This window comes from Silurus aristotelis, assembly GCF_946808225.1.
Source record: "Silurus aristotelis genome assembly, chromosome: 18".
Taxonomy (NCBI): domain Eukaryota; kingdom Metazoa; phylum Chordata; class Actinopteri; order Siluriformes; family Siluridae; genus Silurus; species Silurus aristotelis.
This window is the reverse complement of record NC_139591.1, coordinates 14,770,688-14,786,959: the sequence shown is the minus strand read 5'-3', so window position 1 is coordinate 14,786,959 and position 16,272 is coordinate 14,770,688. Positions and strand designations below refer to the sequence as shown.

Genomic DNA, 16,272 nt, shown 5'->3' with positions numbered 1-16,272 from the left:
CTGACCAATCAAATTGATAAATTCAAAAGTGGGCTCATAGGAATTAAATAACTATCAATGGAAAATCTATGCAATAGCATAACTGCTTTTTAAGCTTCTGTGGGCCATGATGATTGATGTTACCAAAAGAAACCATCCACATGTATGAATAATCCATCCAGAGGCATCTCCATCTACAAGGTTACCAAATTACGTGCTGAAATGCTTTAAAAAGCCCAATTCAGATGCCCTACAATCAACAGTCCAACCTTGGCAGTTGATTTGTATAAAAAACAGTATAAACATTCGGGATTTATTCCTGTATACAAATATAAATAAATAAATGCAGTCCAAAAACACTGCTGTCAAGGACAGACAAACAGTGGAGAGCAAAAACACCCGTGCCAGAGTGCACATTAAACATAGCCACAGGGAGAAAAGAACTATAACCTGTATATAAAAACACTTGCACTTAATTGCTAAGTGGACTGCCACCCACACATGTCTCCAATTAATGGCTGTGAAAGCTGCAAAATTCCCTGTAGATCAGCACACACACACACACACACACACACACACACACACACACACACACACACACACACCAAACGATAACATTAGCACATGATCAAGCCTTCAGTAAACACATTAAGCCAAATCAAATAGATGTTATTATGTAACCTGAATATTATTCAGAGTCTGTTTGTCCAGAACAAAGATAATGTGTTCTGGACAAACACATGAATAAACAGAGGTGTGCGAGTTGCCAGAAAGGGTCATGTGTGAACTGTCAGATATGAGGAGTTAAAAGAGTTAATTCATCCATGCTTATTTACTCCCTGGTCACGGACATGGTGGATTAATTTGAGTATTGTTAGCATGTATTTTGGGTAACAGAACATATGAAATTTGTTAGAAAATGACATGGGTGGGTACAAACTAAAATAAGAGGTTTATTAACTCCAGCATACATAATAAAAAACAAACCAAAAAAAATATAAATAAGGTGGCATTTAACTTACTTTAAAGGTCAGTACTAGGTCATGTTAGACCTCTGGGTATTTGATCTACAAAGTGAGTATAAAGTATTTTGTGCGTAACAACCTGCCAGCTTAATGAATAAGTGATTTATAGTTTCCTTCTCAGTGTTACAGATTTGATAAGTGAACATGTTTGTATGTTGACCGATCTGATTGGTGCGGGGTGTTCAAAGTCAAACCGAGACTTTTAATCTTAAGGGTACAGGTGGCTGGTGTGTCCTATTACCGCACATGTCGCGGGCCAGTCCAGAGACCCAAGACGGCAGACAACAGCGTTAGTGGGTGCATGGAACAGCGTGTGTGATAAAGTTTCTTGTAAACAAAGGTGTAAAACCTGCGGATATCTACAGAAGACTTCAAACACACTACGGTAATGGGAAGCTGCAGGAAGACATTTGAATGGTATAAATGTTTTAAAGATGGCCGTACGTTTGTCAGTAGTCATTCCTGTGAACATTCACAGGCACTTGGAACACCTGATCCAGGATAATCAACGCATAACTTGCCTTGAAATTGCACAAGAGACAAATCGTTCTGTGGGAACGGTGAACAGCTGTCGTGGGATGGTTCAGGTGTACTGACAAATCTTATTATGGTGAATCTTTCCAGGCATTAGTTAAACACTGGGATTAGTGTATAAATGTAGCAGTGGAGTAATTTGTATAAACTCTAAAGTCCCTTTAAAGGCACCCCTTGTATGTGTGTGTGTGTGTGTGTGTGTGTGTGTGTGTGTGTGTGTGTGTGTGCACCAAAATCCAGATACAGAGTCAAATATTCATACTGTAGCACTAAACAGAAAAATATAGTGTGTTGATTATGCCACAGTCTGTGTGTTATAACTGAATATATCAAACTATTAAATGTCTTTAGTCACATATCAGCCAAGATTTTTTTATAGGGTGCTTTCAGGCATGTTGTGTTCTCTATGGAAGCAAAGGCTTGCCAAGTTTTAGGTTGTACCTGTTTTAACACACTTTATTAACCTCAGTGTTTAGTTGAGAGACTGAATTAGGTGTTTTGGCAAAAGGAAAGCATACCTGACTAACTACTGGGATTTTTGCTTTTATTTATTTATTTATTTATTTATTTATTTATTTAACTAGAATATCATGTGTAATTTTATTCTTCTTTAAAATGTGTTTCGCCTCAGGAATAATTCGGATTTAAAATCTGCTTGATACTGCATGAGAGAAACAGACAGACAGGCGATGGTGCTTTTTAAATTTCGTTTAGAAATTGGGTATGGTTTCTAAATAATGCTGACCAAGAATCTACATTGAAAGCCATTATAAATAACCTGATGCATGCATTTAAAATAAGCTTAGCATTTCTGAATTATAAAATGAATAAAAGAAAATTACACAGGAATATTGTTGAAAACACACACAACACACACTCTTCAATATCTTCTGAATGCATACGGTTTTCCATGAGGGGACATTTGTTTGTGGGAGGAGTCTCCAGTGTGAGCACTTTGTACCAGTCAGAGTTGCTGACATTTATATTTTCCAACATGAGAAACTCTGTTGGAGACGAATGATCCGCGGTGGCGATCCCTAAGTGGAGCAGCCGAAGGAGGAAGAAGAAGAAGAAGCAGAAGAAGAAGAAGAAGAAACTCTTTATTAGTAATAACACATGGGAGCATGCTGTAAGGATGCTAATATAAACAGTGCTATCTGCGTTAATGCGTTAATGTCCAAAGCGAGATCTAAGAAAACTCAGCAATGCAGAGATTAGTCTGACAGCCTTTTAAATCGTCTTGCTTGTATATTCACACAGCAGCCCATTTAATTAATGCCTTGCTTGCAAACGCCTGTTAGTCAGCACAATCTCTGCATCTCTAATAAGTGGGTGTGATGGTCTTTTATATGCAGTTATTGCGAAGATTAACATGGCATCACATTATCATACAGCTCATTAAGTGGTCTTTGTGTAGATCAATAAACAAACGTGCATTTTAATAGAACACGTAAAAAAATGCAGGTCAGAGATTTTTTTGTCTCTAGAGTATTTAAACTGTGGGCTCTTATTCACATTAGCTTTTATGCTTATCTTTTGCATGTAGTCAGACCTTTTTTAGTTTGTATTTCCAGTATTTGTTTTATGATCATTCTTAGATTGCTATTATGCCGTCTACCGCATTGCTGTTGATTTCTCATGTACTAGCCTACATCGTGTCATTTCCTTAAAAACTGAAAACATAATGTATTTACTTCACTAGGAATAAAATTCTGAACTCCCCTAAAAGGTTTCCAGCATGTTTGGATAGAAGCACAAACCAGGCTTCGCAATGCATCAATGTTTTTTTTAAGGGGAAAGATTCTTTTGTTTTCCACCCTTCTGCCCAGCCTCCGTGCTTCCTGGTTTGACCTTAATTGTCTGGAATGACAGCTCTGAGCTGTAAGACTACATGTCATGAGAATGGGGTGGGACAGGATTAAAAAGCAGCATGCTGAGTGATGTGACAATCACTTTCATTAGTTTCACCTTCTGGATTTTAATATGGATGTTGCTAAAGAATTGAGTGGGTGAGAAGGGATGATGTATATTTCCTGGCAGGGGAGTTGGATAAGATCTTTTATTTTTTAAGTGCAGGCCTGGAGAATGCCTGTGCCTGTCTCTGGCTGGGCCATAAACCCGGGGCACTAAATCACACACACACACACACACACACACACACACACACACACACACACACACACACACACTTTGCGAAACAGAAATCACTGCATGTGCTCCATACTTCCTGCAATATTAGCATTGTTTGACATTATGTCCCATGAATAAATATAAAACCTAGGATGTAGACAGTAACATTCGGTGGCTTTCTCTCTCTCTCTCTCTCTCTCTCTCTCTCTCTCTCTCTCTCTGTCTCTCTCTCTCTTTCTCTCTCTCTCTCTCTCTCTCTCTCTCTCTCTCTTTTTTTTTCTGGATCTCTCTCTTTCTCTGACTCTCTTTATTATTAATCTCAAAATAATGTAGGAATGACTCAGGAAATCCAAAGTCAGTCAGGTGCATCCCTGATGCATTTGCGAATGGATTTATGTCAGCAGGATGAAAACCTACAGCACAGGCACAAAATCAAATAGATTCAGCACATAACACAAGGTTATTCCACAAAAACAGTAGTCGCAGTTGATGTGCTGCCGCTGTACCCCCCAGAAACCACTGTTACATTATTACATTTTGGCGAATATCGTACTGGTGCGTTTTTGCCATAGTAGAACAGCGCAATGGCGATGCCTGTAGTCCCTATTGTCTTTATGGAGATTGCAAATGACTAGCACTGTTCCTGCAATCCGTTCAGCAGATGGCTTTCTACTTATGTATTTTTGTTTGCACCGTGTTTGTTGTCAGAAGATATGTGGGGGATGGAGACGGCTGTAATTACAACACAGCTTGATTAAAAAAAATAAAAAGCTACAGTATACTGGGAGACATGGAGAAAACATCATGTGTGTCTTTGTTCTGGGGTTCTATTGTACACATGGCTATGTGGGTACATGCCTGTGCAAACAGATAGAAAGTGTGTTTGAAGTTTACATTTCGCTGTTGCAAGTAAATAAAAAATAAAACGATGCATAAAATGAGAATTGAGATGATAGTATGCTGCACATGCTGAAAAGCATCTACTGCTAACTGATATAGCTGCACACTGATAACTTACTATATTACTGGAACATGAAAAGCACTACTAAGTAGCTTATTGGCACCTATGCAGGATGACTTTCCAGAAAATACTGACCATATGGCAGCGTGTGAAACGGAGCTGCTGTAGTAGCAGAGAGACAGGAGTCCTATTTGAAATCTCATTATACATGCCATTAAAGTCCTGTGATCCAAGCAATTAGATTAGTCCACTTTCGGTCCAGTTGACGCAAATCTGTTCCGTCTCATCACGTGCACAGACGGATTCCTCGTCTATTGTGTTAGGGTAATGAGTGTCGGCCACCAGGCACACTCCCAAATAAAATACTGCGCTTCACCAACCTGCTCCCTGTAGTGGCAACGAATCCGTTGATGCTTTTAGTACTGTTGCGCATTAATTGTCATCCATATGTCTAATGCTTTGATCTAAGCTATAAAAGGTCAATAAACCACACAGTGATTCATTATGACAGGAAACTGGATTGGCTTCCTTTCTGGACACAGGACCTTTTAGACTTGGGGCATGTAATGCAGATATTACTTTTTTCACTTACCATTGTTTAGGACAAACCAAAGATGATTTAAGTCACACCCAGGAGTCACCTTGAGTCTGGGTCATAAAGCTAAAATGACTAAAATATTACCAAATGTCAAGAGGCCGGGGTGAACGCAGGCCTAAGAAAACAAACTGCTCCTTGCTGGTCTTTCTTTTGTGGCAGTGAAACATGTGAGCTGCTCCGTTTCACGCATTAAATCCCACACACCCTGTAGGCAAACTCAATGGACTCTTTGTGCAGAGTGCGCATGTGAGTGTGTGTGTGTGAATGAGCGAGTGTGTACCTAACAACGGAGAGGGGACACCATGACGATGTGAGAAAAGCTTTTACAGATCCAGAGACCACAGTGAGAAAACACAGTTCATTCACGGGTTACTGATAAGAAGCAACATTCGTGTTGATGCATATCAGTGAGTTTGCTGATACGAAAACCTTCGTAATTAACAACTGTTTGAGAACTGGGTCCTAAAGGGGAAAGAACATACACCCCCCACTTACCACTTTTAACAGAAACACCTGCACATCTGCTCATGAATGCTGTTTCCCAGTAGAGCAAATCATGTGGCAAAGAATACTAACAGTCCAGTTATAGGTCAAGAGTTAATTTTTGAAAGGTCTGATCTCTTGAGGTTTTAATACACAACAGCCTCTACACACTAGAGTGCCTCATTAGTGTTTTTTTGTGTTTCATTATATCAAAAATATGCACATAATATGCACAGTGTAGCCATAACAATCCATATACCAAAACTAGCAAGTATCCACTAACTACCTAGATTATTTACTATCTGGATTTATGATCTGGATGACCTGATCTTTAATTATTTACTATCTTGTCAATTATGCAGAGCACACTGTGGGGATAAAGAGCTTGTTTTCCTTTGCTGTGGCTGTACTGAGCAAAATTGCAAATGTTTAGCTCAGGTGGACATTTATTTTATAAATTAAAGTTTATAATCACTTGCTCCCTTACAGCTAAGAGTCTCTGACAAACAAAACAAAGTTTCCTGCTTGCCCTGATCACCTTCTTTCCAGAAAGAAACATTTATAAAGTGATGTGACCTCTTCCAGGATGACTCCCTCCCACCTCGTTCACAGTGCAAGAAAGTTCACTAAATGGTTTAAAGATTATGCAATATTGTAGATATCAAATTCTCAAGCTATCAAATTCTGGAGCAACATGTTAGGGTGCTCTGTCCAACATCATCATCAGAATATTAACATGTTAAAAAATAAATGTTTTGGCTTGTAGAATTGATGCCACCATGTACCAAAGAATGTAAAGATGTTATAACAGGTTCTTTTGGACCAAAACCTTCACAGGGTTTTCTGTTACTTTTTTTTTTTTACTTCTTTTATTTGTCACCTGTTTATGTGTGTGTGTGTGTGTGTGTGTGTGTGTGTGTGTGTGTGTGTGTGTGTGTGTGTGTGTGTGTGTGTGTGTGTGTCCCACACATTTTAAAAATTGCTGCCCAAAGCAATAATTAAACGGGCACCAGAGGAGATGAGGTACTTTAAAAATATTATTAAAACACAAATCCACCTTGATCCTTAGGGATGTACATGTAATGCTGAACTCTGAATATTAAGAAACTGTATTATAATTATAATAATTATATTATTAATAATGATAATAATAATAATAATAATAATAATAGTAATAAGAAGAAGAAGAAGAAGAAGAAGAAGAAGAAGAGAAACTTATACTACTACTAATAGATAATTTCTTATTATCTGCCTGTTCTGTTAGTACATGTGGTACTGTAGTGGTGTAAAATTGTGGAAATTTATAAAATAGTAATAGGTGATGTACCTACAACAGTTATTAATGCACAAATCTATATATTTTCATAATAATGTATAAATCTATCTTCATTAATAAATATATTTCTGTAACTAAGGAGGAAGTCACCAGTAGTACAGTCAGAAATAAAGTTTTGATCAGGGCAGGAGGCTTTGTGGGTTTCTCTGTAGCAAGTGGTCATTTTCTTATTTTATAAAGGAGAAAAAAACATGCAGGTCAGAGAAGGTATGTGTACAGCCATGACGACTTATTTCATGGACATTCTACAACATTCAATGCAACTATAAGTGGATAAATAGTATGATCATTTGAGGAATTAAACACTAAGCTGTTAAAGGGCATGAATCAACTTTGGTCCTTGATCATTTTCCAATAACAGCATCACCTGAAAATGTTTAATTCCTTGCTGTCAATGAGCAAATCGTGAACTAATGAGCTGCTCGACAAACAAAAGAAGATGAAGAGCTTTTCCACAGTTTACAGTTAAGCATGTAAATGCTAAAAAGAGAACGTAAGCACACTTCAGCTGTACTCTGCTCTGTACCATAAATAACCTGGTAACATTTTCTATTTCATTTTGGTCAATATATAATATATTTCAGGTTTAATAAATAACTACTGCATGCCCTAAGGAATGAACAGGCAGGGTGGATGAATGAATAATAGGTGAATGTGTAGGCCGTGGAATTTATAAATCGACAGAGAACAGGCTTTATGGAAATGTGCAATTGCATTACAACCACAGCCAAACACAGCGGGGTTGAAATGCACTAGGATATTAAACAGGAAATGGGTAAACAAGCAAAAAAAGTATTAAATTTAACACCAATAATTGGAGAGAAAAAAAAACAGGGACTGAGACCAGACCAGGAGAGATTGAGTGGCAGATTTGTAAGAGAGTAAAGAATGTGTGTACAGTCACCGAATCTTAAGATCTTTTTTTTTTTTTTTTTTTTTTTTTTGTAGAAAAATCCATAAAATAAATCAATAAAATAAATTACACTGAAATATTCTTAAGCTGCATTTTTTTTATATTTAAACCACTGTTCTGCAAAAAGATTGGCACCCACATGACTGGCACACCAACATTTCCCCTCCTCTGAACAGACATTACCATATAACACTATGGAATAGTAATATAATGATGGCAATAATAGAAATAACTATAGTAATAATAATAATAACAATATTATTGTTATTATTATTATTAACAACAATAATAATAATCATGATTATATTATATAGGTTATGTCACAATTCACTTAAATTTCATTTAGTTAATTATTTTCTTTTTTAGATAAGTACAAAACTAACTGGAAGCACCTAAACATTATTTATTTTAAATTACATTTTTACATAATTGTTTTCAACTATTAAACTATAAAAAATAGAATGTTAAAATGAAAGTCTAGTGTATATACAACCACAATTCCTAAAAAATGTAAAATATGAATCAAATCTGAATGCGATGATTTGCAAATCTCATTAACCCATATTTTATTTTTGAAGGAACTTAGAAAACATATCATATGTTTAAACTAAGGAAATGTACTATTTTAAAGAAAAATATTCAGTTGTTTTAATTTCGATGGCAGTAACAAGTCTCAAAATAGTGAGATAAAAAGAGAGAAAAAAGTGTTAGCAAAAAAATGCTGGGGAAACATTTTCCATCTAATTATGTTAATTAGCAGCAGATCAGTAACATGATTGGGTATAAAAAGGGAATCTTAGAGAGGCAAAGTCTGTCAGAAGTAAATAGGCAGAATCTGCAGTGTCTACAAATTGTGGAACAACTTTAAAACAATGTTCCTCAACATAAAATTGTGAAAACTTTGAAATTCCCATCATCTACAGTACATAATATTACCCAGAGATCACGGGAAACTAAAGAAATCTTCAAAGGGCGGTATTGAATTCCCATGATCTTTGGGCCCTCAGGCAGCACTGCATTAAAACAGGGATGCTTCTGTGATGGAAATTACTGCATCACCTCCAAAAATCATTGTCTGTGAACACAGTTTGCCTCACTGTGCAGGTTAAAGCTCTCTCGTGCAAAGAAGAAGCCATATGTGAACATGATCTAGAAATGTCACTGCCTGCTCTGGGCCAAAGCTCAATTTTAAATGGACTGAAACAAAATAGAAAACTGTTCTATGGTCAGACGAATAAAAATAATACTGTATTTTCCGGACTATAAGCCGCTACTTTTTTCCCACGCTTTAAACCCCGCGGTTTAAACAATGAAGCAGCTAATTTATAGTTTTTCCCGGGGTTTTTCCCGGTTTCACAAGCTTCAAGCCAAAACACCGACCCCCATAACATTAGACCAATGAAATTGGCGAATGGGTTCAGGTGAACCATTGAAACTCTTTATATTAAATAGCGCTCCAACTGAATCGGGCCGCACCACATCATAAATATGGATGAGGTTCCTCTGACGTTTGACCTGCTGCTCACTCGCACTGTCTACAGGAAATGCGAATCATTCCTCACGCTGAAAACAACCGGGCATGAAAAAACACACTTCACCTGTGTTCTGAGCTGCACGGCATCGGGAGAAAAGCTTCACCGATGGTGATTTTTAAACGCACGATGATGTAAAAAGAAAAACTCTCGAGAGAAATAGTTGTGAAAGAAAGGAGGAAGACAGTGAACAATGACTTTCTTGGCAGGCTACTGTTTAGATACAAGCCGTGTAACAGACACTGTCTTTCGTTAAAGCCTGTGCAAAGTTCATTAGTTTCACTGTAGACACCTGTGGCTTATAGACAGGTGCGGCGTATTTATGTTCAAAATAAAAATCTTTGTCAAATTCAGTGGGTGCGGCTTATATTTGGGTGCGCTTAATAGTCCGGAAATTACGGTAATAAGTTAAAACCATGGAAAAGAAAGCTGCATCCTCCAGACTAAAGAGGAGAGGGACCATCAGGTCACCATCATTTGGCTCTGTTCAAAAGCCTGCATCTCTGATGGTATGGGAGTTTTCAGAAAAGGCTTTGCATATTTCAGCAAAACAATCCTTAACCGCATACTGCATCTATTACAACCGCATGGTTTCGTAGTAGAAGAATCCAGGTGCTGAACTGGCCTGCCTGCACTCCAGACCTTTCACCAATTGAGAACTTCTGGCGCATCATGAAACAAAAAAATCCCACAAAGAACACCCAGGTTTGTTGAGCAGCTAAAATCCTGTATCAGACATGAATGGGAAAATGTTCCTCTTCCAAAACTCCAGCAACTGTTCTCCTCAAATACCTGACATATTCATTTTTCATATATATCATATTTGTATTTGTTAAAAGAAGAGGGTAAACATATTCCTGTCCTGTGTTTTGACACAAATTCATAATTTCCTTATTTTTTTCCAGAAATTGTACATTTCCACAGTTCAAACAGTTTTCTATGTTTTATTGTGAATGAAATATGGGTTGATGCGATTTGCAAATCACTGTATTTTGTTCTTATTATACCCAGAGGTCGTTTTCAAACCTAATATTCAATTAATTTCTTCTATAACATCCCTAGATTGTGAGATTGGGTCAGCACCTGCTTTAAACATTAAATGGTCTCCTTGTCTCAGTGTGGGTTTGCCCAGGGTTCTCTAGTTTCCTCCACCTCCCAAATGCATGTAGGTGGTTCGGCTATGCTGACTTGTCCCAAGGCAAAATGTGTGTGAGTGTGTGTGTGTGTGTGTGTGTGTGTGTGTGTGTGTGTGTGTGCGCACTAAGCCCTGGCATCCCATTCAATCAGGGTGTGTTCCTGCCTCATACACAGTGCCCACTCAACCAAGATAAAGCAAATGAAGATAAACAGACAAATTCATGAATTAAAACAGACATTAAAAAACACGAAGAAGTGTGAAATGGACAATATTTTTGCAGCACATCCAAAAAACATGAGCCTGACAACAGAAATATTTAGTGTCATATATCGCCATATCGACATATAATAGACATTATATCGCGATATATTGGGTCACAAGTAATCGGTCCACCCCTTCAGCAGAGTGAATCCAGTCAGGGTGGAAACCTGGTCACTTGATAGAATTGTGTCTTACCTTAATGCCCTGATGCTGGCTGGTCAAAATGAGCTTCGTCTCATCCAGAAGCAACACCTCGCAGTAGAATTCCTCTTGGGTGGAGCAGAAACAGCTCATATTTGCACTAAAAACTCCAATTTATTCCCCCTCTTTAAAATATATATTTAATTGGTCTTTGAGCTGCTCCTCATAGTGGTTCCGAGTCCGGAGAGAAATAAACCGACTTGAGTTACTTTGTTCACACGACTCTTTTGTTAGGAATAGCCTAGAGAACCGAATAAATATTGTTTGAAACAATACGTCGTATTACATTTAGCTTTTTATCGTAAAAAAAACGAAATATCCGCGTTTCCTCAGCATCTTTTCTATTCCCACCGCTCGCGCAAACACTTCACGAGACCCTGTGTGAGAGAGCGCGAGCGCTCAGGTGAAATTCAGCTATTGAGTCCCAAAAGTAATTCCGTATTACAATTTCCTCATTTTAATTATTATTTTTATTATTATTATTATTACTACTAATTTTTACTCGGTCTATTTTTATAATAAAATAGATCCCCACGATAAATGCTCCGCGCCGACTTGAAGGCAAGTGAACGGACCGTAAACCTTTCCAGCGCCCCGTTGCCAAGGAGCTTCCCCGACCGCTGCCGAATTCCAAACCGCTCAAGAATCACTACACCACCACGCTCTATAGAGGATGATATGAATAGCTGTTTACGCCCTACCTAGTGCACTTGTACATCTATTTAAAGTAGAATTGTTTGAGATTCAGGCTTTTAGTCTAATGCAATTGTTCTGGGTCTCCGCCCTCATTCATGCTGATCGGACAGAAGGTGCGGTGAAATAAAAGAAGCACATCTTTGCTGCCATCTGCCGGACTATTATTTTCTGCACCTTTGGATTTATTTGGAAAATATTTTAATTTGCGCTGCTTCACTTTTACATACCCTGTACTAACTGTACTGTCAATGCCTTTATTTATTACTTTATATCCCCCTAGTTTTTATAGATTTTTTTTAAATATTTTATAGCACACATTATTACATTTACAGCATTTGGCAGATGCTCTTATCCAGAGCGACTTACAATGATTTCATTAATGCAACTGAGCAGTTTAAGATTAAGAGCCTCGCACAGGGGCCCAGCAGTGGAATTTTTATGGTGCTGGGATTTGAACCTACATTTTCCAAAGTCCAGAAGTGAGAAGGTTCTGATCTATCTCTTCCCCGACAAATTCCTGGGACATGTAACACATGATATTTTGCAATAAAGGTGATTCGGATTCTGATTTCAAAACAGGTTGAATTCTTATAGACAAAAAAAAGGACTTAAGTATAAAGCAGAGGGGCCCAAATTTTTCCTATAAAGATCCAAAAATCAAACCTGATTAAGGGGCATAGGCTGAAAGTAAATGTTGCATGAAAGTAAATGTATCCTCCAGCCATCCTTTGAGAAAGTCGAAGAATGTTTTGTTTCATAATAATGGCAAATGTTCATAAAATATGATTATATTTTTACAGCAATTTCCTCTTGTCAGGTGCAAAAGTCTTGATTTCTCCCTAATTAGCAGTTTGTTGTGTGACACAAAGCATGCTTTACCTGCACCTTAAAGTATGTACATGTACATGAAATAAAACAAGTCCAATTCATTAATATTCTCTACATTTCATTTTTTATTTCATTTCATTTCCCACTTTACATATATGGCATGGTGGGCCAAATTAAAAATGACCACAGGCTCATTCTGACCTGCATGTCCTTGTTTTGGCATCTTTATTAAAAAGAGACACTGTTTTGTGTGCAACTTATAAGTGCCTGCACATGTGTGATGCGACATCACCAACAGATGAAAGGCGGTGTCTCATTATGCATATATCTGGTGGAGATGCTTTGTTTTAGACGTGCATCCAGTGCACATCACTCTCAATCCTACAGATGCACAGAAAGTACAAGGTGTGTATTTGTGCTTGCAGAATCACAAATGAAGTATAAACCAGGCCAATGATGACTTTACTTCGTTTTTCAAACGAAAACCTCGAGAAACAGCAAAGAAGTAAAAAAAAAAAAAAGAAAAGCCTGAAAATATCAACAAATCAGCAAAGGATAAAAATCTTTGTCAGAGAAATGAATGGCATTTAAGTAAGTACTAGGTGCCAACAAACAAACAAACAAACAAACAATAATATAGCCCCCCAAAAAACAGCCCAAACGAAGTTCATGCAAAAGTAAATGAACTGCATTTATTTAAATAGGTCCCCATTTAAATAATAAAAAAAAAATGAATTAAGTCATTTTTCATCCTTTATAAACCTAGAGCAGTAGATTACCTTCAATATATTTTAAACACCAATTTATTTGGATCATGTTCTACGGTAGTATACAAATATTTATTTGCTCACCTGAGCCACACTTAGAAATGTACGAAACCAACCAGTGCATACTTCTGATGAACGACACAAGCACACTAGTGAAACATTTCTCCCAGACAAACAGTTATGTTTACAACCAAAAACCCCCCCAGATGCATCATTTGACAAAAGTGTTTGAATGCTAAATAGTAATTTGATTACGCATCACAGTTATAGTGTTTTAGTGTTCAGTTTGTAAATACTTTACGGTGGAAGTTTCTTTCAACTTTTGACTAACAAAACTTTCAGTTTATACAGACTAGAACATCAAATAAACTGTGGTTAGGATGTTTGCATTGCACCACCATTGCATCTCCAGGGTTGTGGGTTTTGAACCTCACCCTCATGTTCTCCCTCTGCCTTGGGGGTTTCCACCCGATACTCCGGATTTCTCTCCCAGTCTAAAGACATGTTTGGTATTGACATGGCTGATTGGCATTTGCAAATTGTCTGTTTTGTGTGTGTGTGTGTGTGTGTGTGTGTGTGTGTGTGTGTGTGTGTGTGTGTGTGTGTGATAGAGAGAGAGTGAGTGTTGTGAATGTGCACTGAGATGGGATTGGCACCCCATCCAAGCTTCTGTGTCCTGAGTTCCCTGGGACTGGATCCAGATCTCCCCTGTAACCCTTTGTAGAAAAATCTGTATAGAAAATGAATGGATTTAGTTACTGCACTTCAATCAACTGCAGTTCAATTTATTTCATATCTCAGTTAGAAGCTTTACAGAAATCAGGATGCATACAAATTACTCTCCTGTTACTTAAATACAATTTCAACTGAGCAAAACATCAGTCTTTCAGATTTTATAATTTGATGGTAATGTGCCAAAAAAACCCATACAAACAAACAGGCTTTTAATTTTGCACGAACATACCTCAGAGGAAAACTATTATCCTCATGGAATGAAGAAATGTTATGAACATAAATGAACATCGGGCAAGAAAGCCTGAGATGGAATAAGAGAAAATACGACCTAAATAGATAATAAAACTTAATAAACACTGATTAACATGCAACGAGACTGAAAAATAAGAAATGGAATAAAGCTGAATACAATGCAGTATGAGAGTGAAAAGGCATTGGCATGAACAGTTGTGCATTTAAACGTCCATCATGAACAATTCACTGAATAGCACACCTCAACCATGATGGAACAATAATTAATGGACATTCGGTGCCACCCGAATGAGGATGGATTCCCTTCTGAGTCTGGTTCCTCAAGGTTCCTTATACAATCTATTTTAGAGAGACAACAGGTCAGTTATGATTAGGATTACTGATCATAAGGGTAGGGGTTCGAGCCCCAGCACTGCCAAGCTGCGACTGTCGGGTCTTTAAACAAAGCACTTAACCCAATCTGCTCCAGGGTTGGTTGGCCCTTTGCTCTGATAAACTGGGATCTACAAAAACCTTTGGGCGGTGGTAGCTCTGGGTTACTGATTGGAAGGTCTGTATAATGGCTGTTCCCAGTGATGATGTTTGTGAGCCAGCATCATGGCTTTAATGGAAAATCTCAGTCCGGGGCGTTACATTTTGAAATGTAAAAATGAAAATTTAATTGAAGAGAAAGAGGATAAGATGGAACATACGGGAATAAAATGGAACAGGATGTAATGATCACTGGAACCAGAAGGAATCTGAAACACAGGAATGAAAGAGGATGGCTGGAATGTTGTCAATTCCTTTTGCTCACCGCTAGATGGCAGGTTTAAATTCGCCGCGGCGTGCCAGTGCGCATGCGCACGATTAGCCTCCTGCTTCACAACATGGCGTAACACTCGGACTAAACGCTGATAAAGGAGGAGAATTCAGACACAAAAGAAAGGGAAAAGTTTGGTTCGGAACCCAAGAAGTGAGTTGGTGCCTGAACTTCAGGGCGATCCGGCTTGTTTGTGAGCCAGCATTATGGTTTTAATGGATAATCTCAGTCCGGGGCGTTAAGAGTCGAGCAAGTTGGTGAAGTGGACGAATGTTTGTGCAGGTAAGAAGATTTAATGATGCCTTTAATAGCTCTAAGATACGAAACAACAAAGTACGATCACAGCCGAATCTTTGCATTTAAGTGCATTTGCGAGATTATGTATGTGTAAACTAAGTGAGAGGATATTGAATCGCTTTGTGGAAGTGTAAAATCCCCTTTCCCGAAAGTTAGTTGTTCTATACAGGGATGAATGCCAAATCGATCCTGGCTTCCTGTCTGAGTGCACTTAATCGAATGTGGGATAATGGCTTTCCAGCGTACTAAGTGCACTAGAGCTGCTACACGGCTGTGTTTGGGATACAGCGTCAATCTGGCCCTGGGTAAATGCACGAGGTAATGGAAAGCTGAGCAGCAAAACTAAACACAATCAACTACACCCCCAAACAGCAGTTCCACACAACGGTCTGGACTTGGGACAGTGTCCAGGTGATTATTATTTTTATTCCACACCAGCAGAAGTTTCCTGAAAGTGCTGCTAAAATGTTTTTAACCTGCATGAACCTGCAGTGTTAATCAATAATGCATTATTCATCAACTGATGAAAAAATACACAGTTCCTGTATCCTAGTTATTCAAGTCAAGCCAAGATGCTTTTATTGTCATTTCAACTATATATAGCTGACGCAGTACACAGTGAAATGAAACAACGTTCCTCCTGAACCCTGGTGCTACATACAACAATCACAGAAAACACAGGGGTAAGGACTAATGAGTGTCCTCGCCACATAAAGTGCATCGTGTGCAACCTGGTGCAAACAGTGGTAAGGCAACACAGGACGGTGCAAAGGCAACACAGGACGGTGCAAAGGCAACACAGGA

General features: G+C 38.1%; 2 protein-coding genes across 3 annotated transcripts in view; one reads left to right on the top strand and one right to left on the bottom strand.

Moving 5' to 3' along the window:
- Window positions 1–11,869, bottom strand: part of epb41l4a (erythrocyte membrane protein band 4.1 like 4A) — a 47,821-nt gene extending 35,952 nt beyond the window's left edge. The window contains exon 1 of the mRNA XM_083569431.1: window positions 11,086–11,869. Within this exon, the coding sequence (XP_083425557.1) occupies window positions 11,086–11,184 (99 nt within the window). The 5' untranslated portion in view covers window positions 11,185–11,869. The remainder of the gene's footprint in view (window positions 1–11,085) is intronic.
- A 3,318-nt stretch (window positions 11,870–15,187) lies between these two features.
- apc (APC regulator of WNT signaling pathway) overlaps window positions 15,188–16,272 on the top strand; it is a 36,128-nt gene continuing 35,043 nt past the window's right edge. The window contains exon 1 of one of the 2 annotated variants that reach the window (XM_083569405.1): window positions 15,188–15,453. The gene's annotated coding sequence lies outside the window, so the exon portion shown is untranslated. The remainder of the gene's footprint in view (window positions 15,454–16,272) is intronic. The other variant, XM_083569403.1, reaches the window with a different exon arrangement.